At 45.2% G+C, this 27,381-nt stretch overlaps 1 protein-coding gene across 1 annotated transcript; it reads right to left on the bottom strand.

Annotated features, from left to right (window-relative positions):
- LOC141164736 (prostaglandin-E(2) 9-reductase-like) lies at positions 1-27,381 on the bottom strand. Its single transcript, XM_073650248.1, has 9 exons — positions 27,295-27,381; positions 25,190-25,357; positions 8,190-8,306; positions 6,142-6,219; positions 5,658-5,780; positions 5,206-5,315; positions 4,164-4,329; positions 3,734-3,816; positions 1-802 (listed from the first exon to the last, which is right to left on the bottom strand). Exons 1-9 carry the CDS (start codon positions 27,379-27,381, stop codon positions 760-762), a joined length of 975 nt encoding a protein of 324 aa, XP_073506349.1. The 3' UTR covers positions 1-759.

Genomic DNA, 27,381 nt, shown 5'->3' with positions numbered 1-27,381 from the left:
AATGTACTCACTTTGGCAGCTTTATACCTGCATTTCATCACACACTGATAGTCCTCCAGTGGCTCCTACTGTTCTTATAGGAATACTTAATATTTTATCATTATACTATTGCATAGTTAATTATTACATGACTTAGGTTAGTGAAAGGGTTAATAGTGGCAATCTGATTTAGTTGACTAACGCAGAGGCCCAAATCCACAGATTTCCTTCACAATGGCATAGAGATACATGCTAAAATCCAGGCTGCCTGCATCCACCACTAGAGGGAGCTCTAGGCGTGAACAAGAATAAGAACTCAGAATGCAGTGATCTCCCCCTTGTGGCAGAAATAATAACTTTTCATGTTTAATTCCATGTTATTTTCTCAATGGAGCGTTCAGATTTTGAATGTCTTTTTCTGTATTAATTTAGGGTTTTTTCGAATTTCAATGTGTTGACTTGAGAAAAAAATCAATACTTTTTAGCAAAAAGTATAAAATTTTAGGATTTATCTTATGTACAGTATGACTACAGTATTACCTTCTACCTAAATTATAAAATTGCATTCAAAATACAATACAGTATGTGGTGAGCTCCCTCTAGTGGTGGCTGTGGATAGCCTCAATTTTATGAATTATCTATATCACTATGGGATATTTAGCTCTGTATCACATAAATGGAGGCCCAACTGCTATAAATATGAAATGAAAATTAATCAAGACAGATTTTTTTTAGAATAAACAATATCTGATCTACAGCGGATTCCGTAATAATCTGTAATCAGTATTCATCGGCAAAAGGAAACTTGGGGTGATCCTTCCATCTGAAAGAAAACATAGTTCAAACAAAAAAATATATCAGGACATGTTGACTTGTGACATGGTGAAGATCCACAAACACCTCCACAAGCTGCAGCAACACTATACTGGAATATATTGGACTTTACTGGTCAGAACTGATACCGAGCTCGAAACCCCCAACTTGTTTTAATTCTGCCTGTAGCAGTGGAGGCTGTACATAAATCTGTATGTAGTGAATGACCTCTGGTGGTGACCGTATAAATCTGTATGGAGTGAGCTCCCCCTAGTGGCGTCTGTCTAAATCTGTATGCAGTGAGCTCCCTCTAGTGGTGTCTGTATAAATCTGTATGCAGTGAGCTCCCTCTAGTGGTGTCTGTATAAATCTGTATGGAGTGAGCTCCCTTTAGTGGTGTCTGTATAAATCTGTATGCAGTGAGCTCCCTCTAGTGGTGGCTGTATAAATCTGTATGCAGTGAGCTCCCTCTCGTGGTGGCTGTATAAATCTGTATGCAGTGAGCTCCCTCTAGTGGTGGCTGTATAAATCTGTATGTAGTGAGCTCCCTCTAGTGGTGGCTGTATAAATCTGTATGCAGTGAGCTCCCTCTAGTGGTGGCTGTATAAATCTATATGTAGTGAGCTTCCTCTAGTGGTGGCTGTATAAATCTACATTTCGTGAGCTCCTTTTAATGGAGGTTATATAAATCTCTTTGTAGTAAGCTTTCCCTAGTGGTGGATGTATAAATCTGCATGTAATGAGCATCTTCTAATAGTGACTGTATAAATCTGCATTCAGTGAGCTCCCCCTAGTGGTGTCTGTATAAATCTGTACATAGTGAGCTCCCTCTACTGGTGGCTTTATAAATCTGTATGTAGTGAGCTCCCTCTAGTAGTGGCTGCATAAATCTGTATGTTGTGAGCTCCCCCTAGTGGTGGCTGTATAAATCTGTATGTAGTGAGCTCCCTCTAGTGGTGGCTGTATAAATCTGTATGTAGTGATCTCCCTCTAGTGGTGGCTGTATAAATCTGTATGCAGTGAGCTCCCCCTAGTGGTGGCTGTATAAATCTGTATCTAGTGAGTTCCCTCTAGTGGTGACTGTATAAATCTGTATGTTGTGAGCTCCCCCTAGTGGTGACTGTATAAATCTGTATATATAGTGAGCTCCCTCTAGTGGTGACTGTATAAATCTGTATGTAGTGAGCTCCCTCTAGTGGTGACTATATAATCTACTAGATGGTGGCCCGATTCTAATGTATCGGGTATTCTAGAATAGGTATGCGGCCGACCGGGCGCAATCAGCAGAGCTGTGTTTAAATTTTGCGCCAAAATCGCTGATTGGTCGAGGCCGGCAACTGCGACCAATCAGCAAAGTGGTGTTAAAATTTGGCGCCTATATCGCAGATTGGTCACGGCCGGCGAACATGACCAATCAGCAGAGCGGTATTTAAATTTGGCGCCAATAATGGTGATTGGTCACGGCCACGACCAATCAGCAGAGCGGTGTTTAAATTTGGCGCCAATTTCGCTGCTTGGTCGCGGCCGGTGCTTGCGACTAATCAGCAGAGCGGTGTTTAAATTTGGCGCCAATATTGCTGATTGGTCGCGGCCGGCGACCGCGACTAATCAGCAGAGCGGGGTTTAAATTTGGCGCCAATGCTGCTGATTGGTAGTGGCCGGCCACCGCGACCAATCAGCAGAGCGGGGTTTAAATTTTGCGCCAATACTGCTGATTGGTTGCGGCCGGCGACCGCGACCAATCAGCAGAGCGGGGTTTACATTTGGGGCCAAAATTGTTGATTGTTCTCACCCGGCGGACGCGACCAATCAACAGAGCGGGGTTTAAATTTGGCCCCAATACTGCTGATTGGTCGCGGCCGGCGACCGCGACCAATCAGCAGAGCGTTGTTTAAATTTGGCACAAAAAACGTAGATTGGTCGCGGCCGGTGGTTGCGACCAATCAGCAGAGTGAGGTTTAAATTTGGCGCCAATACTGCTGATTGGTCACGGCCGACAACTGCAACCAATCAGCAGAGCGGTGTTTAAATTTTGCGCCAATACTGCTGATTGATCTCGGCCAGCGACCGCGATCAATCAGCAGAGCGGTGTTTAAATTTGGCGCCAAAATCGCTGATTGGTCGCGGCCGGCAGCCTCGACCAATCAGCAGAGTGTTGGTTAAATTTGGCGCCAATCTCGCTGATTGGACGCGTCTGGCGTCCACGACCAATCAGCAGAGCGTTGTTTAAATTTGGCGCCAAGCTCGCTGATTGGTCCCGGTCTCCCTTCCGCATGGAGGTCAGCGACGCCGGCGGTCCTTCCGCTGCTACCGGCCGGGAGATGAGCGCCTCGCACCGCTCATCTCCCGGCTGCATCTCCGTCCCGCAGATGGGTCCGGCGGTCGAGGTCCTTCTGCTGGTACCGGCCGGGAGATGAGCGCCTCGCACCGGTCATCTCCCGGCTTCATCGCCGCTGAGCTCCGTCCCGCAGATGAGCCGCTAACGCCCGCCATCTTTTTTTCAGAAATCCCGCGGCGCTGATTGGCCGCTGCCGGACCAATGAGCGACGCGAGATTTCCTGGACAGACAGACAGACAGACAGACAGACAGAAAGACAGACAGATAGACAGACAGATAGACAGACAGAAAGACAGACAGACAGACGGGATAAGACAATTATATAGTAGATATGTAGTGAGCTCCCTCTAATAGTGGATGTATAAATCTGTATGTAGTGAGCTTCCCCTTGTTTTGTCTGTATAAATCTGTATCTAGTGAGCTCCCTCTAGTGGTGACTGTATAAATAGAACTCCCCTCAAGTGACTGATAGGGAAGCAGCCATAGCAGGGTCAATGTCCCCCAATCTTTGCCAGACTAACTAGAGAAGTCTTAGTGACAACCCAATAGCAGCTGTGATGGTTACTATTCTAGAACAAACCAGAGAATCTTAATTTCTCTCACAATTTGGCTTCTACATAGCGATAATTTCTGTTGAGAGCTCCAAGCTCTGCCATGTCTTCAGGTGGTAAGAGAAAATCAAAGACCTGAAAAATAACAAAGTAAATATGTATAGTGATTAAATAATATCCCGTACAATGCATATAAATAATACCGTCATACTATACATGTAACAAGTATAACATAAAAAGTACTGGATAGGTGTTTTAGCTCTGCTGTCTATTCAAGCTTTCCAATCTAATACATAGAACCAAAAGAAGCCATCTGCCACCACTAGAGGGAGCACAGTGCATACAAGAACTCAAAACTAGCTTTAGAAATACCTACTTAAAATGCTCCCCCTAGTGGTGGCAGAAGGCAGAACAAATACTACCATATCAGACAAAATTGAGGACACCAAATGTTTTTTTTTTTTTTGCATTCCCATCCAAACCTGAAAGTTTTCTTTAATTCTCTTGGGGTTGAAGCTCTTTGCCAAGACTACGACTCCAAGCTGCAGAAAATATCTTATGGCCACCTGAGCCGGGGTCTTATTGTGTTTTTTGGCAATTGTGACCAAAACGGGATCCTCGAGGACGAATGGTGAATTTTGGTCAATCCTAAGAAAAAATAAGGTCAGTCCCATATAGTCCCAATATATTTACTCATTATTCTTGATCTATTGTTTTAAGATTTCTACTGCCCTCTAATGGAGAAATAGCAGAGTATTAAAGGGAAAGTCCATCTTCGGTTATAAACTTCTTGATTTTTCTTATCTGTTTATGTTCCCAACCATTTATCATTTTAATGTATGATAAATAAAAAAATAAACCAATTTTGAAAAATAGTCTTGATGTAAAATCTCCACTCGTTTTGTGTATGCAGCTCCTATGTGGACCTGAATGTCTCTATGGTTAAAAATAAAAAAAACCTGTGACGTTTTATTCTGTGATCTTTTACTATTGTTCATAGGTTCTCAAGAAGGAGTGACAAATGACATCTCTAACCATGGAAACACAAAGCTATTTTGGGAAAAATGCTTCAACTTTTTATTCTTTAAGGCGCAATAAAATTAATTAGTATCAAAATCTAGACACCCTTTAAAGGGGACCTGTCACCAGGTAAAGTGGATATTTTTTTTTCTATAATTTTATTCCCGTTGTTCCCCCGAGTATTCTCGACTTTATTTTTTTAAAATCCGCCATACGGTTCCAGAGATACGGGCATTTTTATTTAGTGTTAATTTGCATATTCTTTACAAGGAGGCGTGGCCCACAGATCCTCTGGGGCGTGTCTTAGCACAAAATAAAAAGCTCATATCTCTGGAACCGTAGGGCAGATTTCAAAAAAACGAAAAACAGAATACTCAGGGGAACATCTGGAATAAAATAAACGCCCAAACTGGCCTCTTTTGAACTTATGAAAAGACCTCTTTAAGGTAGATGCATTTTCATATTTGTTTATAGAAAAATATAGATAAATGGGTCATTATTTACCATTTTTCATCCCGGCTGGACCCCAAAACGCTGTATCCAACAAGAACAATACCTTGAGAGATGCAGAAGTCCAAGAGCTTTCTTTGATTTAGATAAATATGACATTCCACCTGTAGGGGGCAGACATTTTCCAGTGAAAAAGAATAATTGTGTCATCTATGAGACTGCACTACTGACAATGACTCTTCTGACTTCTGTTACGTGTAGTGTTGTCATGGTGGAGACCTTGTGCGAAACACATATGGCCTCGATGACAACACTGTATCTGAATGAAATCAGAGTATCTCAGTAGTGCAGCCTCAGGCTTCAGGCCTGTAACTTCAAGAGATCATATCTCAGTTCAGAATTAAGATATTAAGAAACGGTTTTCACATTATTAATGTATAATAAAGGGATGATTCTTCTGAAAATTCACATTAAGCTTATGAAGGTGACCATATTGTTCATTTTACCTGGTTGCACACTGGTTTATACTTCAGTCCCGGCTTATTAAGAATAAGCTCAATTTGTCTACGATTAAAATTGGAGACCCCAATCGACTTCACCAGTCCAGCGTCCTTACACCTCTCCATGGCCTGAAAAGTGGATAGCAAACATTTTAATGTATTTATGGTTATTTAAAGGGGATGGACAATCTATTTTTCCTCCCTTGTTGATTAGCCCATCACAAGTGATTAGCTGTAACCTCCAGGGAAAAGTGGCAGCAACTGCTCAATTAGTCTGCAGCACTCCCGCAGGAGAAACAGAGTATTACACAGCAGGAGGACCATGTAAGTAATGGACACGGGTGTCCTCCACTCCTCTTTATCAGTTACTAGACGTAGGGCCTGATCAGGAGACGCCATATTACTATCAGGACATCTACATCATCGAAGCCCAAGAATCTAATAAAAAGAATGAGATGAAGAAAAGGCAAATAATATACCTGATACTCACCTCCCATGTGTCTCGGATGTCTGTATTGTGAAAAATGAGTTGGCCATTTTGGTCCACTGGAAATGGATCGTCCCCTGGCTACAAAATAAAAAAAAGAAAGCAACGCTGCATCCAGGAATAGCTTTCTACTAGATATGAAATATAGCAGGTAACCCCCACCATAAAATATTAGTCACATGGTCATAACAATGGCTGATCTGCCCCCATGACCAGTATAAACCTGTTCTCATATTCAGCGTAATGGTCTGGGTTAGCTAATTATTAACAATGCCAGTCAATTACTACTTCCATGATAGTTCTACCCTGAAAATGCCCCCATAAACAGTGCCTGACAGAAAGTGTCACATAATAGTGCCAGCTGGGGTCATATCCCATACACAGTATCAGCCAGAAAGTGAACAATAACAGTACCAGCCTGAGTATGGCCACATGACCAGTCCCTAGCAAAAAGTGTCCATAACAGTGCCAGACGAAGCATTCCCCAAAAACAGTGCCTGTCAGAAAGTATCTGCATATCAGGGACTTCCAGAGTTTACTCCATACACAGTGCCATCCAGAAAGTGTCTCTATAATAGTGCTGGATCATGTCCCATCCACAGTGACTATCAAAAACTATCCTTTAAAAGTGTCAGCAGGAGAGTGCCCCATACACAGTGCCTGGCAGAAAGTGACTGAATAACGGTGCCAGCTGAGGAATGCCTCATAATCATTGCCTGCCTGAAATTGCCTTCATAACAGTGTAAGCCACAGCGTTCCCCATACACAGTACCTGACAGAAAGTGTCCCAAAACAGTGCCAGCCGGAGCATGCCCTATACACGGTGACAGCCAGAAAGTGAACAATAACAATGCCAGTTGAAGCATGGCCACATGGTGTCCAAAAACAGTGCCAGCCGGAGCATGCCCTATATACAGTGACAGACAGAAAGTGTCCCATAACAGTGTCAACCAGAGCGTTCCCCATACACAGTACTTGACAGAAAGTGTCCCAAAACAGTGCAAGCTGGAGCATGCCCTATACACAGTGACAGACAGAAAGTGACCCATAACAGTGTCAACCAGAGCTTTCCCCATACACAGTACTATACAAAAAGTGTCCCAAAACAGTGCCAGCTGGAGCATGCCCTATATACAGTGACAGACAGAAAGTGACCCATAACAGTGTCAACCAGAGCGTTCCCCATACACAGTACTATACAAAAAGTGTCCCAAAACAGTGCAAGTTGGAGCATGCCCTATATACAGTGACAGACAGAAAGTGACCCATAACAGTGTCAACCAGAGCGTTCCTCATACACAGTACTATACAAAAAGTGTCCTTAAACAGTGCCAGCCGGAGCATGCCCTATATACAGTGACAGCCAGAAAGTGTCCCATAACAGTGTCCACCAGAGCGTTCCCCATACACAGTACTTGACAGAAAGTGTCCCAAAACAGTGCAAGCTGGAGCATGCCCCATATACAGTGACAGACAGAAAGTGTCCCATAACAGTGTCAACCAGAGCGTTCCCCATACACAGTACTATACAAAAAGTGTCCTTAAACAGTGCCAGCCGGAGCATGCCGTATATACAGTGACAGCCAGAAAGTGTCCCATAACAGTGTCAACCAGAGCGTTCCCCATACACAGTACTTGACAGAAAGTGTCCCAAAACAGTGCCAGCTGGAGCATGCCCTATATACAGTGACAGCCAGAAAGTGAACAATAACAGTACCAGTTTAAGCATGGCCATATGAACAGTAGAAAGTGTCCCCATATCAGTACCAACCAGAGCCTGCCCCATAACATTGAGGTTAATTTTTTTTTTAATTCTGTGGAAGCAGAAAAGCAATGTCTGACGTCATTTGTTCATTTTCATAGATTATTAATTTATTATTACTTTTGTCAGATTCAAGTTATTTCTGTGATGATTGTGGGTTTTTCTTTCATTAAACGAGGGGGACCAACACTTTTGACCACATAAGGTCACATGGTGACACATATAGGGGCAGCTCTCTTACTTTACGCCTTCTATATTGTGAGGGATATAACCTTTTTTCCATTAACACCTTCATTTCCAGAGGGTTGTGAATAAGGAACATGTCCATGTACTCCAGCTGTAGATTCTGCAGAGAACTTTCCAGGGCCGGACGGACAAGATCAGGGGTTTGGAACGTGCTCCAGAGCTGGAAAAAATGAAGAAAAATCTTTAGCCAATGTCTTAAAGGCCATTACTTACTAAATCCAAAATCCTTGCAAACTTTTAAACATTTTATTTAGCTGCATCTTAAGGCCTTTTTACAAAGGCCGATAATCAATCTCTCATTCTGTACACATCTGTATACAGGGAGCTCCCCCTAGTGGTGGCTGCAGACAGAATCTTATCATGTATCTCTGTATACAGGGAGCTCCCCCTAGTGGTGGCTGCAGACAGGATCTTATCATGTATCTCTGTATACAGGGAGCTTCCCCTAGTGGTGGCTGCAGACAGGATCTTATCATGTATCTCTGTATACAGGTAGCTCCCCCTAGTGGTGGCTGCAGACTGAATATTATCATGTATCTCTGTATACAGGGAGCTCCCCCTAGTGGTGGCTGCAGACAGGATCTTATCATGTATCTCTGTATACAGGGAGCTCCCCCTAGTGGTGGCTGCAGACAGGATCTTATCATGTATCTCTGTATACAGGGAGCTCCCCCTAGTGGTGGCTGCAGAGAGAATCTTATCATGTATCTCTGCATACAGGGAGCTCCCCCTAGTGGAGAATGCAGACAGGATCTTATCATGTATCTCTGTATACAGGGAGCTCCCCCTAGTGGTGGCTGCAGACAGGATCTTATCATGTATCTCTGTATACAGGGAGCTCCCCCTAGTGGAGAATGCAGACAGGATCTTATCATGTATATCTGTATACAGGGAGCTCCCCCTAGTGGTGGCTGCAGACAGGATCTTATCATGTATCTCTGTATACAGGGAGCTCCCACTAGTGGTGGCTGCAGACAGAATCTTATCATGTATCTCTGTATACAGGGAGCTCCCCCTAGTGGCGGCTGCAGACAGAATCTTATCATGTATCTCTGTATACAGGGAACTCCCCCTAGTGGTGGCTGCAGACAGGGTCTTATCATGTATCTCTGTATACAGGGAGCTCCCCCTAGTGGAGAATGCAGACAGGATCTTATCATGTATCTCTGTATACAGGGAGCTCCCCATAGTGGTGGCTGCAGACAGGATCTTATCATGTATCTCTGTATACAGGGAGCTCCCCCTAGTGGTGGCTGCAGACAGGATCTTATCATGTATCTCTGTATACAGGGAGCTCCCCCTAGTGGTGGCAGCAGACAGAATCTTATCATGTATCTCTGTATACAGGGAGCTTCCCCTAGTGGTGGCTGCAGACAGAATCTTATCATGTATCTCTGTATACAGAGAGCTCCCCCTAGTGGTGACTGCAGACAGGATCGTATCATGTATCTCTGTATACAGGAAGGTCCCCCTAGTGGTGGCTGCAGACAGGATCTTATCATGTATCTCTGTATACAGGGAGCTCCCCCTAGTGGTGGCTGCAGACACGATCTTATCATGTATCTCTGCATACAGGAAGCTCCCCCTAGTGGTGACTGCAGACAGGATCTTATCATGTATCTCTGTATACAGGGAGCTCCCCCTAGTGGTGGCTGCAGACAGAATCTTATCATGTATCTCTGTATATAGGGAGCTCCCCCTAGTGGTGGCTGCAGACAGGATCTTATCATGTATCTCTGTATACAGGGATCTCCCCCTAGTGGTGGCTGCAGACAGGATCTTATCATGTATCTCTGTATACAGGGAGCTCCCCCTAGTGGTGGCTGCAGACAGAATCTTACCATGTATGTCTGTATACAGGGAGCTCCCCCTAGTGGTGGCTGCAGACAGGATCTTATCATGTATCTCTGTATACAGGGAGCTTCCCCTAGTGGTTACTGCAGACAGAATATTATCATGTATATCTGTATGCAGGGAGCTCCCCCTAATGGTGGCTGCAGACAGGATCTTATCATGTATCTCTGTATACAGGGAGCTCCCCCTACTGGTGGCTGCAGACAGAATCTTATCATGTATCTCTGTATACAGGGAGCTCCCCCTAGCGGTGGCTGCAGACAGGATCTTATCATGTATCTCTGTATACAGGGAGCTCCCCCTAGCGGTGGCTGCAGACAGGATCTTATCATGTATCTCTGTATACAGGGAACTCCCCCTAGTGGTGGCTGCATACAGGATCTTATCATGTATCTCTGTATACAGGGAGCTCCCCCTTGTGGTGACTGCAGACAGAATATTATCATTTATATCTGTATACAGGGAGCTCCCCCTAGTGGTGACTGCAGACATGATCTTATCATGTATCTCTGTATACAGGGAGCTCCCCCTAGTGGTGGCTGCAGACAGGATCTTATCATGTATCTCTGTATACAGGGAGCTCCCCCTAGTGGTGGCTGCAGTCAGAATCTTATCATGTATCTCAGTATACAGGGAGCTCCCCCTAGTGGTGGTTGCAGACAGAATCTTATCATGTATCTCTGTATACAGGGAGCTCCCCCTAGTGGTGACTGCAGACAGGATCTTATCATGTATCTCTGTATACAGGGAGCTCCACCTAGTGGTGGCTGCAGACAGGATCTTATCATGTATCTCTGTATACAGGGAGCTCCTCCTAGTGGTGACTACAGACAGGATCTTATCATGTATCTCTGTATACAGGTAGCTCCCCCTAGTGGTGGCTGCAGACAGGATCTTATCATGTATCTCTGTATACAGGTAGCTCCCCCTAGTGGTGGCTGCAGACAGAATCTTATCATGTATCTCTGTATACAGGGAGCTCCCCCTAGTGGTGGCTGTAGACAGGATCTTATCATGTATCTCTGTATACAGGGAGCTCCCCCTAGTGGTGGCTGCAGACAGGATCTTATCATGTATCTCTGTATACAGGGAGCTCCCCCTAGTGGTGGCTGCAGACAGGATCTTATCATGTATCTCTGTCTACAGGGAGCTCCCCCTAGTGGTGGCTGCAGACAGGATCTTATCATGTATCTCTGTATACAGGGAGCTCCCCCTAGTGGTGGCTGCAGACAGGATCGTATCATGTATCTCTGTATACAGGGAGCTCCTCCTAGTGGTGGCTGCAGACAGGATCTTATCTTGTATCTCTGTATACAGGGAGCTCCCCCTAGTGGTGGCTGCAGACAGGATCTTATCATGTATCTCTGTATACAGGGAGCTCCCCCTAGTGGTGGCTGCAGACAGGATCTTATCATGTATCTCTGAATACAGGGAGCTCCCCCTAGTGGTGGCTGCAGACAGGATCTTATCATGTATCTCTGTATACAGGGAGCTTCCCCTAGTGGTGGCTGCAGACAGGATCTTATCATGTATCTCTGTATACAGGTAGCTCCCCCTAGTGGTGGCTGCAGACTGAATATTATCATGTATCTCTGTATACAGGGAGCTCCCCCTAGTGGTGGCTGCAGAGAGGATCTTATCATGTATCTCTGCATACAGGGAGCTCCCCCTAGTGGAGAATGCAGACAGGATCTTATCATGTATCTCTGTATACAGGGAGCTCCCCCTAGTGGTGGCTGCAGACAGGATCTTATCATGTATCTCTGTATACAGGGAGCTCCCCCTAGTGGAGAATGCAGACAGGATCTTATCATGTATCTCTGTATACAGGGAGCTCCCCCTAGTGGTGGCTGCAGACAGGATCTTATCATGTATCTCTGTATACAGGGAGCTCCCACTAGTGGTGGCTGCAGACAGAATCTTATCATGTATCTCTGTATACAGGGAGCTCCCCCTAGTGGTGGCTGCAGACAGAATCTTATCATGTATCTCTGTATACAGGGAACTCCCCCTAGTGGTGGCTGCAGACAGGGTCTTATCATGTATCTCTGTATACAGGGAGCTCCCCCTAGTGGAGAATGCAGACAGGATCTTATCATGTATCTCTGTATACAGGGAGCTCCCCATAGTGGTGGCTGCAGACAGGATCTTATCATGTATCTCTGTATACAGGGAGCTCCCCCTAGTGGTGGCTGCAGACAGGATCTTATCATGTATCTCTGTATACAGGGAGCTCCCCCTAGTGGTGGCAGCAGACAGAATCTTATCATGTATCTCTGTATACAGGGAGCTTCCCCTAGTGGTGGCTGCAGACAGAATCTTATCATGTATCTCTGTATACAGGGAGCTCCCCCTAGTGGTGACTGCAGACAGGATCGTATCATGTATCTCTGTATACAGGAAGGTCCCCCTAGTGGTGGCTGCAGACAGGATCTTATCATGTATCTCTGTATACAGGGAGCTCCCCCTAGTGGTGGCTGCAGACACGATCTTATCATGTATCTCTGCATACAGGAAGCTCCCCCTAGTGGTGACTGCAGACAGGATCTTATCATGTATCTCTGTATACAGGGAGCTCCCCCTAGTGGTGGCTGCAGACAGAATCTTATCATGTATCTCTGTATATAGGGAGCTCCCCCTAGTGGTGGCTGCAGACAGGATCTTATCATGTATCTCTGTATACAGGGATCTCCCCCTAGTGGTGGCTGCAGACAGGATCTTATCATGTATCTCTGTATACAGGGAGCTCCCCCTAGTGGTGGCTGCAGACAGAATCTTACCATGTATGTCTGTATACAGGGAGCTCCCCCTAGTGGTGGCTGCAGACAGGATCTTATCATGTATCTCTGTATACAGGGAGCTTCCCCTAGTGGTTACTGCAGACAGAATATTATCATGTATATCTGTATGCAGGGAGCTCCCCCTAATGGTGGCTGCAGACAGGATCTTATCATGTATCTCTGTATACAGGGAGCTCCCCCTACTGGTGGCTGCAGACAGAATCTTATCATGTATCTCTGTATACAGGGAGCTCCCCCTAGCGGTGGCTGCAGACAGGATCTTATCATGAATCTCTGTATACAGGGAGCTCCCCCTAGTGGTGGCTGCAGACAGGATCTTATCATGTATCTCTGTATACAGGGAGCTCCCCCTTGTGGTGACTGCAGACAGAATATTATCATTTATATCTGTATACAGGGAGCTCCCCCTAGTGGTGACTGCAGACATGATCTTATCATGTATCTCTGTATACAGGGAGCTCCCCCTAGTGGTGGCTGCAGACAGGATCTTATCATGTATCTCTGTATACAGGGAGCTCCCCCTAGTGGTGGCTGCAGACAGAATCTTATCATGTATCTCTGTATACAGGGAGCTCCCCCTAGTGGTGGCTGCAGAGAGGATCTTATCATGTATCTCTGCATACAGGGAGCTCCCCCTAGTGGAGAATGCAGACAGGATCTTATCATGTATCTCTGTATACAGGGAGCTCCCCCTAGTGGTGGCTGCAGACAGGATCTTATCATGTATCTCTGTATACAGGGAGCTCCCCCTAGTGGAGAATGCAGACAGGATCTTATCATGTATCTCTGTATACAGGGAGCTCCCCCTAGTGGTGGCTGCAGACAGGATCTTATCATGTATCTCTGTATACAGGGATCTCCCCCTAGTGGTGGCTGCAGACAGGATCTTATCATGTATCTCTGTATACAGGGAGCTCCCCCTAGTGGTGGCTGCAGACAGAATCTTATCATGTATGTCTGTATACAGGGAGCTCCCCCTAGTGGTGGCTGCAGACAGGATCTTATCATGTATCTCTGTATACAGGGAGCTTCCCCTAGTGGTTACTGCAGACAGAATATTATCATGTATATCTGTATGCAGGGAGCTCCCCCTAATGGTGGCTGCAGACAGGATCTTATCATGTATCTCTGTATACAGGGAGCTCCCCCTACTGGTGGCTGCAGACAGAATCTTATCATGTATCTCTGTATACAGGGAGCTCCCCCTAGCGGTCGCTGCAGACAGGATCTTATCATGAATCTCTGTATACAGGGAGCTCCCCCTAGTGGTGGCTGCAGACAGGATCTTATCATGTATCTCTGTATACAGGGAGCTCCCCCTTGTGGTGACTGCAGACAGAATATTATCATTTATATCTGTATACAGGGAGCTCCCCCTAGTGGTGACTGCAGACATGATCTTATCATGTATCTCTGTATACAGGGAGCTCCCCCTAGTGGTGGCTGCAGACAGGATCTTATCATGTATCTCTGTATACAGGGAGCTCCCCCTAGTGGTGGCTGCAGACAGAATCTTATCATGTATCTCTGTATACAGGGAGCTCCCCCTACTGGTGGCTGCAGACAGAATCTTATTATGTATCTCTGTATACAGGGAGCTCCCCCTAGCGGTGGCTGCAGACAGGATCTTATCATGTATCTCTGTATACAGGGAGCTCCCCCTAGTGGTGACTGCAGACAGGATCTTATCATGTATCTCTGTATACAGGGAGCTCCCCCTTGTGGTGACTGCAGACAGAATATTATCATTTATATCTGTATACAGGGAGCTCCCCCTAGTGGTGACTGCAGACATGATCTTATCATGTATCTCTGTATACAGGGAGCTCCCCCTAGTGGTGGCTGCAGACAGGATCTTATCATGTATCTCTGTATACAGGGAGCTCCCCCTAGTGGTGGCTGCATACAGAATCTTATCATGTATCTCTGTATACAGGGAGCTCCCCCTACTGGTGGCTGCAGACAGAATCTTATCATGTATCTCTGTATACAGGGAGCTCCCCCTAGCGGTGGCTGCAGACAGGATCTTATCATGTATCTCTGTATACAGGGAGCTCCCCCTAGTGGTGGCTGCAGACAGGATCTTATCATGTATCTCTGTATACAGGGAGCTCCCCCTTGTGGTGACTGCAGACAGAATATTATCATTTATATCTGTATACAGGGAGCTCCCCCTAGTGGTGACTGCAGACATGATCTTATCATGTATCTCTGTATACAGGGAGCTCCCCCTAGTGGTGGCTGCAGACAGGATCTTATCATGTATCTCTGTATACAGGGAGCTCCCCCTAGTGGTGGCTGCAGACAGAATCTTATCATGTATCTCTGTATACAGGGAGCTCCCCCTAGCGGTGGCTGCAGACAGGATCTTATCATGTATCTCTGTATACAGGGAGCTCCCCCTAGTGGTGGCTGCAGACAGAATCTTATCATGTATCTCTGTATACAGGGAGCTCCCCCTAGTGGTGGCTGCAGACAGGATCTTATCATGTATCTCTGTATACAGGGAGCTCCCCCTAGTGGTGACTGCAGACAGGATCTTATCATGTATCTTTGTATACAGGGAGCTCCCCCTAGTGGTGGCTGCAGACAGGATCTTATCATGTATCTCTGTATACAGGGAGCTCCTCCTAGTGGTGACTACAGACAGGATCTTATCATGTATCTCTGTATACAGGTAGCTCCCCCTAGTGGTGGCTGCAGACAGAATCTTATCATGTATCTCTGTATACAGGGAGCTCCCCCTAGTGGTGGCTGCAGACAGGATCTTATCATGTATCTCTGTCTACAGGGAGCTCCCCCTAGTGGTGGCTGCAGACAGGATCTTATCAAGTATCTCTGTATACAGGGAGCTCCCCCTAGTGGTGGCTGCAGACAGGATCTTATCATGTATCTCTGTCTACAGGGAGCTCCCCCTAGTGGTGGCTGCAGACAGGATCTTATCATGTATCTCTGTATACAGGGAGCTCCCCCTAGTGGTGGCTGCAGACAGGATCTTATCATGTATCTCTGTATACAGGGAGCTCCCCCTAGTGGTGACTGCAGACAGGATCTTATCATGTATCTCTGTATACAGGGAGCTCCCCCTAGTGGTGGCTGCAGACAGGATCTTATCATGTATCTCTGTATACAGGGAGCTCCCCCTAGTGGTGGCTGCAGACAGGATCGTATCATGTATCTCTGTATACAGGGAGCTCCTCCTAGTGGTGGCTGCAGACAGGATCTTATCATGTATCTCTGTATACAGGGAGCTCCCCCTAGTGGTGGCTGCAGACAGGATCTTATCATGTATCTCTGAATACAGGGAGCTCCCCCTAGTGGTGGCTGCAGACAGGATCTTATCATGTATCTCTGTATACAGGGAGCTTCCCCTAGTGGTGGCTGCAGACAGGATCTTATCATGTATCTCTGTATACAGGTAGCTCCCCCTAGTGGTGGCTGCAGACAGAATCTTATCATGTATCTCTACATACAGGGAGCTCCCCCTAGTGGTGGCTGCAGAGAGGATCTTATCATGTATCTCTGCATACAGGGAGCTCCCCCTAGTGGAGAATGCAGACAGGATCTTATCATGTATCTCTGTATACAGGGAGCTCCCCCTAGTGGTGGCTGCAGACAGGATCTTATCATGTATCTCTGTATACAGGGAGCTCCCCCTAGTGGAGAATGCAGACAGAATCTTATCATGTATCTCTGTATACAGGGAGCTCCCCCTAGTGGTGGCTGCAGACAGGATCTTATCATGTATCTCTGTATACAGGGATCTCCCCCTAGTGGTGGCTGCAGACAGGATCTTATCATGTATATCTGTATACAGGGAGCTCCCCCTAGTGGTGGCTGCAGACAGAATCTTATCATGTATATCTGTATACAGGGAGCTCCCCCTAGTGGTGGCTGCAGACAGGATCTTATCATGTATCTCTGTATACAGGGAGCTTCCCCTAGTGGTTACTGCAGACAGAATATTATCATGTATATCTGTATGCAGGGAGCTCCCCCTAATGGTGGCTGCAGACAGGATCTTATCATGTATCTCTGTATACAGGGAGCTCCCCCTACTGGTGGCTGCAGACAGAATCTTATCATGTATCTCTGTATACAGGGAGCTCCCCCTAGCGGTCGCTGCAGACAGGATCTTATCATGAATCTCTGTATACAGGGAGCTCCCCCTAGTGGTGGCTGCAGACAGGATCTTATCATGTATCTCTGTATACAGGGAGCTCCCCCTTGTGGTGACTGCAGACAGAATATTATCATTTATATCTGTATACAGGGAGCTCCCCCTAGTGGTGACTGCAGACATGATCTTATCATGTATCTCTGTATACAGGGAGCTCCCCCTAGTGGTGGCTGCAGACAGGATCTTATCATGTATCTCTGTATACAGGGAGCTCCCCCTAGTGGTGGCTGCAGACAGAATCTTATCATGTATCTCTGTATACAGGGAGCTCCCCCTACTGGTGGCTGCAGACAGAATCTTATTATGTATCTCTGTATACAGGGAGCTCCCCCTAGCGGTGGCTGCAGACAGGATCTTATCATGTATCTCTGTATACAGGGAGCTCCCCCTAGTGGTGGCTGCAGACAGGATCTTATCATGTATCTCTGTATACAGGGAGCTCCCCCTTGTGGTGACTGCAGACAGAATATTATCATTTATATCTGTATACAGGGAGCTCCCCCTAGTGGTGACTGCAGACAGGATCTTATCATGTATCTCTGTATACAGGGAGCTCCCCCTAGTGGTGGCTGCAGACAGGATCTTATCATGTATCTCTGTATACAGGGAGCTCCCCCTAGTGGTGGCTGCAGACAGAATCTTATCATGTATCTCTGTATACAGGGAGCTCCCCCTAGCGGTGGCTGCAGACAGGATCTTATCATGTATCTCTGTATACAGGGAACTCCCCCTAGTGGTGGCTGCAGACAGAATCTTATCATGTATCTCTGTATACAGGGAGCTCCCCCTAGTGGTGGCTGCAGACAGGATCTTATCATGTATCTCTGTATACAGGGAGCTCCCCCTAGTGGTGACTGCAGACAGGATCTTATCATGTATCTCTGTATACAGGGAGCTCCCCCAAGTGGTGGCTGCAGACAGGATCTTATCATGTATCTCTGTATACAGGGAGCTCCTCCTAGTGGTGACTACAGACAGGATCTTATCATGTATCTCTGTATACAGGTAGCTCCCCCTAGAGGTGGCTGCAGACAGAATCTTATCATGTATCTCTGTATACAGGGAGCTCCCCCTAGTGGTGGCTGCAGACAGGATCTTATCATGTATCTCTGTCTACAGGGAGCTCCCCCTAGTGGTGGCTGCAGACAGGATCTTATCATGTATCTCTGTATACAGGGAGCTCCCCCTAGTGGTGGCTGCAGACAGGATCTTATCATGTATCTCTGTCTACATGGAGCTCCCCCTAGTGGTGGCTGCAGACAGGATCTTATCATGTATCTCTGTATACAGGGAGCTCCCCCTAGTGGTGGCTGCAGACAGGATCTTATCATGTATCTCTGTATACAGGGAGCTCCCCCTAGTGGTGACTGCAGACAGGATCTTATCATGTATCTCTGTATACAGGGAGCTCCCCCTACTGGTGGCTGCAGACAGAATCTTATCATGTATCTCTGTATACAGGGAGCTCCTCCTAGTGGTGACTACAGACAGGATCTTATCATGTATCTCTGTATACAGGTAGCTCCCCCTAGTGGTGGCTGCAGACAGAATCTTATCATGTATCTCTGTATACAGGGAGCTCCCCCTAGTGGTGGCTGCAGACAGGATCTTATCATGTATCTCTGTCTACAGGGAGCTCCCCCTAGTGGTGGCTGCAGACAGGATCTTATCATGTATCTCTGTATACAGGGAGCTCCCCCTAGTGGTGGCTGCAGACAGGATCTTATCATGTATCTCTGTCTACAGGGAGCTCCCCCTAGTGGTGGCTGCAGACAGGATCTTATCATGTATCTCTGTATACAGGGAGCTCCCCCTAGTGGTGGCTGCAGACAGGATCTTATCATGTATCTCTGTATACAGGGAGCTCCCCCTAGTGGTGACTGCAGACAGGATCTTATCATGTATCTCTGTATACAGGGAGCTCCCCCTAGTGGTGGCTGCAGACAGGATCTTATCATGTATCTCTGTATACAGGGAGCTCCCCCTAGTGGTGGCTGCAGACAGGATCTTATCATGTATCTCTGTATACAGGGAGCTCCCCCTAGTGGTGACTGCAGACAGGATCTTATCATGTATCTCTGTATACAGGGAGCTCCACCTAGTGGTGGCTGCAGACAGGATCTTATCATGTATCTCTGTATACAGGGAGCTCCTCCTAGTGGTGACTACAGACAGGATCTTATCATGTATCTCTGTATACAGGTAGCTCCCCCTAGTGGTGGCTGCAGACAGGATCTTATCATGTATCTCTGTATACAGGTAGCTCCCACTAGTGGTGGCTGCAGACAGAATCTTATCATGTATCTCTGTATACAGGGAGCTCCCCCTAGTGGTGGCTGCAGACAGGATCTTATCATGTATCTCTGTCTACAGGGAGCTCCCCCTAGTGGTGGCTGCAGACAGGATCTTATCATGTATCTCTGTATACAGGGAGCTCCCCCTAGTGGTGGCTGCAGACAGGATCTTATCATGTATCTCTGTCTACAGGGAGCTCCCCCTAGTGGTGGCTGCAGACAGGATCTTATCATGTATCTCTGTATACAGGGAGCTCCACCTAGTGGTGGCTGCAGACAGGATCGTATCATGTATCTCTGTATACAGGGAGCTCCCCCTAGTGGTGGCTGCAGACAGAATCTTATCATGTATCTCTGTATACAGGGAGCTCCCCCTAGTGGTGGCTGCAGACAGGATCTTATCATGTATCTCTGTATACAGGGAGCTCCCCCTAGTGGTGACTGCAGACAGGATCTTATCATGTATCTTTGTATACAGGGAGCTCCCCCTAGTGGTGGCTGCAGACAGGATCTTATCATGTATCTCTGTATACAGGGAGCTCCTCCTAGTGGTGACTACAGACAGGATCTTATCATGTATCTCTGTATACAGGTAGCTCCCCCTAGTGGTGGCTGCAGACAGAATCTTATCATGTATCTCTGTATACAGTGAGCTCCCCCTAGTGGTGGCTGCAGACAGGATCTTATCATGTATCTCTGTCTACAGGGAGCTCCCCCTAGTGGTGGCTGCAGACAGGATCTTATCAAGTATTTCTGTATACAGGGAGCTCCCCCTAGTGGTGGCTGCAGACAGGATCTTATCATGTATCTCTGTCTACAGGGAGCTCCCCCTAGTGGTGGCTGCAGACAGGATCTTATCATGTATCTCTGTATACAGGGAGCTCCCCCTAGTGGTGGCTGCAGACAGGATCTTATCATGTATCTCTGTATACAGGGAGCTCCCCCTAGTGGTGACTGCAGACAGGATCTTATCATGTATCTCTGTATACAGGGAGCTCCCCCTAGTGGTGGCTGCAGACAGGATCTTATCATGTATCTCTGTATACAGGGAGCTCCCCCTAGTGGTGGCTGCAGACAGGATCGTATCATGTATCTCTGTATACAGGGAGCTCCTCCTAGTGGTGGCTGCAGACAGGATCTTATCATGTATCTCTGTATACAGGGAGCTCCCCTAGTGGTGGCTGCAGACAGGATCTTATCATGTATCTCTGAATACAGGGAGCTCCCCCTAGTGGTGGCTGCAGACAGGATCTTATCATGTATCTCTGTATACAGGGAGCTTCCCCTAGTGGTGGCTGCAGACAGGATCTTATCATGTATCTCTGTATACAGGTAGCTCCCCCTAGTGGTGGCTGCAGACAGAATCTTATCATGTATCTCTGTATACAGGGAGCTCCCCCTACTGGTGGCTGCAGACAGAATCTTATTATGTATCTCTGTATACAGGGAGCTCCCCCTAGTGGTGGCTGCAGACAGAATCTTATCATGTATCTCTGTATATAGGGAGCTCCCCCTAGTGGTGGCTGCAGACAGGATCTTATCATGTATCTCTGTATACAGGTAGCTCCCCCTAGTGGTGGCTGCAGACAGAATCTTATCATGTATCTCTGTATACAGGGAGCTCCCCCTAGTGGTGGCTGCAGACAGGATCTTATCATGTATCTCTGTCTACAGGGAGCTCCCCCTAGTGGTGGCTGCAGACAGGATCTTATCATGTATCTCTGTATACAGGGAGCTCCCCCTAGTGGTGGCTGCAGACAGGATCTTATCATGTATCTCTGTCTACAGGGAGCTCCCCCTAGTGGTGGCTGCAGACAGGATCTTATCATGTATCTCTGTATACAGGGAGCTCCCCCTAGTGGTGGCTGCAGACAGGATCGTATCATGTATCTCTGTATACAGGGAGCTCCTCCTAGTGGTGGCTGCAGTCAGGATCTTATCTTGTATCTCTGTATACAGGGAGCTCCCCCTAGTGGTGGCTGCAGACAGGATCTTATCATGTATCTCTGTATACAGGGAGCTCCCCCTAGTGGTGGCTGCAGACAGGATCTTATCATGTATCTCTGAATACAGGGAGCTCCCCCTAGTGGTGGCTGCAGACAGGATCTTATCATGTATCTCTGTATACAGGGAGCTTCCCCTAGTGTTGGCTGCAGACAGGATCTTATCATGTATCTCTGTATACAGGTAGCTCCCCCTAGTGGTGGCTGCAGACAGAATCTTATCATGTATCTCTGTATACAGGAAGCTCCCCCTAGTGGTGGCTGCAGAGAGGATCTTATCTTGTATCTCTGCATACAGGGAGCTCCCCCTAGTGGAGAATGCAGACAGGATCTTATCATGTATCTCTGTATACAGGGAGCTCCCCCTAGTGGTGGCTGCAGACAGGATCTTATCATGTATCTCTGTATACAGGGAGCTCCCCCTAGTGGAGAATGCAGACAGGATCTTATCATGTATCTCTGTATACAGGGAGCTCCCCCTAGTGGTGGCTGCAGACAGGATCTTATCATGTATCTCTGTATACAGGGAGCTCCCCCTAGTGGTGGCTGCAGACAGAATCTTATCATGTATCTCTGTATACAGGGAGCTCCCCCTAGTGGTGGCTGCAGACAGAATCTTATCATGTATCTCTGTATACAGGGAACTCCCCCTAGTGGTGGCTGCAGACAGGGTCTTATCATGTATCTCTGTATACAGGGAGCTCCCCCTAGTGGAGAATGCAGACAGGATCTTATCATGTATCTCTGTATACAGGGAGCTCCCCATAGTGGTGGCTGCAGACAGGATCTTATCATGTATCTCTGTATACAGGGAGCTCCCCCTAGTGGTGGCTGCAGACAGGATCTTATCATGTATCTCTGTATACAGGGAGCTCCCCCTAGTGGTGGCTGCAGACAGAATCTTATCATGTATCTCTGTATACAGAGAGCTCCCCCTAGTGGTGACTGCAGACAGGATCTTATCATGTATCTCTGTATACAGGAAGGTCCCCCTAGTGGTGGCTACAGACAGGATCTTATCATGTATCTCTGTATACAGGGAGCTCCCCCTAGTGGTGGCTGCAGACACGATCTTATCATGTATCTCTGCATACAGGAAGCTCCCCCTAGTGGTGACTGCAGACAGGATCTTATCATGTATCTCTGTATACAGGGAGCTCCCCCTAGTGGTGGCTGCAGACAGAATCTTATCATGTATCTCTGTATATAGGGAGCTCCCCCTAGTGGTGGCTGCAGACAGGATCTTATCATGTATCTCTGTATACAGGGAGCTTCCCCTAGTGGTTACTGCAGACAGAATATTATCATGTATATCTGTATGCAGGGAGCTCCCCCTAATGGTGGCTGCAGACAGGATCTTATCATGTATCTCTGTATACAGGGAGCTCCCCCTACTGGTGGCTGCAGACAGAATCTTATCATGTATCTCTGTATACAGGGAGCTCCCCCTAGCGGTGGCTGCAGACAGGATCTTATCATGAATCTCTGTATACAGGGAGCTCCCCCTAGTGGTGGCTGCAGACAGGATCTTATCATGTATCTCTGTATACAGGGAGCTCCCCCTTGTGGTGACTGCAGACAGAATATTATCATTTATATCTGTATACAGGGAGCTCCCCCTAGTGGTGACTGCAGACATGATCTTATCATGTATCTCTGTATACAGGGAGCTCCCCCTAGTGGTGGCTGCAGACAGGATCTTATCATGTATCTCTGTATACAGGGAGCTCCCCCTACTGGTGGCTGCAGACAGAATCTTATCATGTATCTCTGTATACAGGGAGCTCCCCCTAGCGGTGGCTGCAGACAGGATCTTATCATGTATCTCTGTATACAGGGAGCTCCCCCTAGTGGGGGCTGCAGACAGGATCTTATCATGTATCTCTGTATACAGGGAGCTCCCCCTTGTGGTGACTGCAGACAGAATATTATCATTTATATCTGTATACAGGGAGCTCCCCCTAGTGGTGACTGCAGACATGATCTTATCATGTATCTCTGTATACAGGGAGCTCCCCCTAGTGGTGGCTGCAGACAGGATCTTATCATGTATCTCTGTATACAGGGAGCTCCCCCTAGTGGTGGCTGCAGACAGAATCTTATCATGTATCTCTGTATACAGGGAGCTCCCCCTAGCGGTGGCTGTAGACAGGATCTTATCATGTATCTCTGTATACAGGGAGCTCCCCCTAGTGGTGGCTGCAGACAGGATCTTATCATGTATCTCTGTATACAGGGAGCTCCCCCTAGTGGTGGCTGCAGACAGGATCTTATCATGTATCTCTCTATACAGGGAGCTCCCCCTAGTGGAGAATGCAGACAGGATCTTATCATGTATCTCTGTATACAGGGAGCTCCCCCTAGTGGTGGCAGCAGACATAATCTTATCATGTATCTCTGTATACAGGGAGCTTCCCCTAGTTGTGGCTGCAGACAGAATCTTATCATGTATCTCTGTATACAGGGAGCTCCCCCTAGTTGTGACTGCAGACAGGATCGTATCATGTATCTCTGTATACAGGAAGATCCCCCTAGTGGTGGCTGCAGACAGGATCTTATCATGTATCTCTGCATACAGGAAGCTCCCCCTAGTGGTGACTGCAGACAGGATCTTATCATGTATCTCTGCATACAGGAAGCTCCCCCTAGTGGTGGCTGCAGACAGAATCTTATCATGTATCTCTGTATATAGGGAGCTCCCCCTAGTGGTGGCTGCAGACAGGATCTTATCATGTATCTGTATACAGGAAGCTCCCCCTAGTGGTGGCTGCAGACAGGATCTTATCATGTATCTCTGTATACAGGGAGCTCTCCCTAGTAGTGGCTGCAGACATGATCTTATCATGTATCTCTGTATATAGTGAGCTCCCCCTAGTGGTGGCTGCAGACAGGATCTTATCATGTATCTCTGTATACAGGGAGCTGCCCCTAGTGGTGGCTGCAGACAGAATCTTATCATGTATCTCTGTATACAGGGAGCTCCCCCTAGTGGTGGCTGCAGACATGATCTTATCATGTATCTCTGTATATAGTGAGCTCCCCCTAGTGGTGGCTGCAGACAGGATCTTATCATGTATCTCTGTATACAGGGAGCTCCCCCTTGTGGTGGCTGCAGACAGGATCTTATCATGTATCTCTGTATACAGGGAGCTGCCCCTAGTGGTGGCTGCAGACAGAATCTTATCATGTATCTCTGTATACAGGGAGCTCCCCCTAGTGGTGGCTGCAGACAGGATCTTATCATGTATCTCTGTATACAGGGAGCTCCCCCTAGTGGTGGCTGCAGACAGAATCTTATCATGTATCTCTGTATACAGGTAGCTCCCCCTTGTGGTGACTGCAGACAGGATCTTATCATGTATCTCTGTATACAGGGAGCTCCCCCTAGTGGTGACTGCAGACAGAATGTTATCATGTATCTCTGTATACAGGGAGCTCCCCCTAGTGGTGGCTGCAGACAGGATCTTATCATGTATCTCTCTATACATGGAGCTCCCCCTAGTGGTGGCTGTAGACAGAATCTTATCATGTATCTCTGTATATAGGGAGCTCCCCCTAGTGGTGGCTGCAAACAGAATCATATCATGTATCTCTGTATATCGGGAGCTCCCCCTAGTGGTGGCTGCAGATAGAATCTTATCATGTATCTCTATATACAGGGAGCTCCCCCTAGTGGTGGTTGCAAGTAGATATACAGTACCTCTTTAGAGGGAATATTTCAAGGGTTCTGGCACTTTTTTGATTAAAAACATATTGCACATTTGTGCTCACTTTTTATATCTTTTATCTTGTTCCTTTTTAAGAGTGTTTAGAGAAGGTGGAGGGATGTATTGGGAATTGTCATGGTCGACCATGGTAAATTATAGCGCAAATCTGAGTGAGTAATAATTGAATCCATATTTATCATTTACCTTTCCAGTGTAAAATAAATCTTCTCTTCTCACCGTCCCGTCTGCAATTTTCTCTCGCATCGCGCAGCCGACATCTGCCTCATTACCATAAACATAGGCGCAGTCAATGTGCCGATATCCCACCTCTATAGCCACCTTGGTCGCCTCCTCAGCCAGAATCTTAGGAAACTCAATACAGGAAAAAGAAGAAGTCCGTTAAAGATCTGTCGTGCAGTAGTTACACCACTCAATCTCCACAATGGTGGAGGGAAACAGTGTACAGTGCTGGAACAGCACTGCTCCATACATCGTGTAGTGGCCATTCTCAGGTACTACAGGTATTGAAGTGAATGCGTCTGAGGTGCAGTACTGAGAATGGTCACTATATGGAGCTGTACTGAGCCTGCAACATACACTGATGCTATCTGCTAGCAACTAATTGATGGGGGCGTCGGGTGTTGGACCCTCACTGATCCGACATTATTGTCTTTTTCATATATAAACCCCGGATAACTCCTTTATGCCAAGCTCACACGTTGTGTATTTGGTGCTGATTATTAAAAAAAAATAATAATAAAAAAGCCAATTTTCACATGTATTCCACACTAACAAATGCTTTCTTGGTGCTGTAAAATGCTGCAGATTTTAGGTGGGAAAATCCACACCAAATATGCAATGTGTGAACTGAATCAAGAAAACCCCAAAGATGTAATATGTTTTATTTAGGTCTGATATAGCTGATTTACTGTCTGACACTTCATATAAAAAAAAACCTTAAATGTAATGAGAAATGTAATAGATTTTTTAAATAATATTTCTGTGATTTTTGGAATTTATTTTTTAAGACAAAAATGAAAAGAAAAAACTTTGAACTTTTATTCAGCTGAGCGATATTATTTGCATTTTTAAAAATAATATTTATGGCATATCGTATGGATATTTCATAAATGTCTGAAACGATAATACGCCTTTACAATGAATAAAAGTGTAATATAACAGTAGTAATAATAATAATGATAATAATAATAATAATAAAAGTAGTAATAATAATAATAATAGTAGTAGTAATAATAATAATAAAAATAATAATAACAGTAATAGTAAAAATAATATTAGTGGTAATAATAATAATAATAATAGTAGTAATAATAATAATAAAAATAATAATAACAGTAATAGTAAAAATAATATTAGTGGTAACAATAAAAATAATAATAATAGTAAAACTACTACTACTACTAATAACAGCAGTAAAAAAAAATAAAAATAATAATAATTAAAACAATAGTAATAACATAAATTATAGCAGTAGTAGTAAAAATCTTAGTAGTAAAAATAGTAATAATTATAATACAAATATTAATAATAATACAATATTAATAATCAAATAAGATTATCTATAATAATATTAACAACAATACTACTAATAAAATATCAACATTAATGGCGATAATAATAAAAATAATCACAATATTGTTATTATTAATAATATCAGTAGTAAAATAATATTATTATTAATACTACTAATAATAACAACAACGGTAATATTAATTATTATAGCAGTAAAATATTGATAATAATACTAATAACTTAATAATCATAACAACATTAAAAATAATAATAATAATAATATTAGTAGAACTACTACTACTACTACTAATAATAATAAAAATAATAGTAATAGTATTAGTAACAATAGTAGTAAAATAGTAGCAAAAATAATAATAACAATAATAATAATAATAATAATAAAACTACTACTAATAATAATAGCAGTAAAAAAAAATAATCATAATAATTCAAGGTTAATAACATTAATAGTAAAATAATATTATATATCATAATACTAACAATAGTAATAATAAAAATATTAATATGAATAACAATGTCAGTAATAATAGTAACAATGGTGATGTTGTTATTATTATTAATAATAACAGTAGTAAAACTAATGATAATATTATTAATAATAATAGCAACAACAGTAATAATTATTATTATAGTAGTAAAAATAATGATACTACTACTACTACTAATAATAATAATAATAATAATAAAATAATAATAGTAATAATATTAATAGTAGCATAATAGTAAAAATAATAATATTGTATTTTTGTTATTACTTTTTCTGGGGCATAGGTGCCAAATCCAATTACGGGAATTTTGTGTCCATCATTCATGATAATGTAGGACTGCGCACAAAGATCCAT

Source organism: Phyllobates terribilis, unplaced genomic scaffold (assembly GCF_046119375.1).
Source record: "Phyllobates terribilis strain yellow unplaced genomic scaffold, ASM4611937v1 Scaffold_10__3_contigs__length_209671492, whole genome shotgun sequence".
Lineage (NCBI taxonomy): Eukaryota > Metazoa > Chordata > Amphibia > Anura > Dendrobatidae > Phyllobates > Phyllobates terribilis.
The sequence above is the reverse complement of the archived record's forward strand: the minus strand, read 5'-3'. Positions and strand labels throughout refer to the sequence as shown.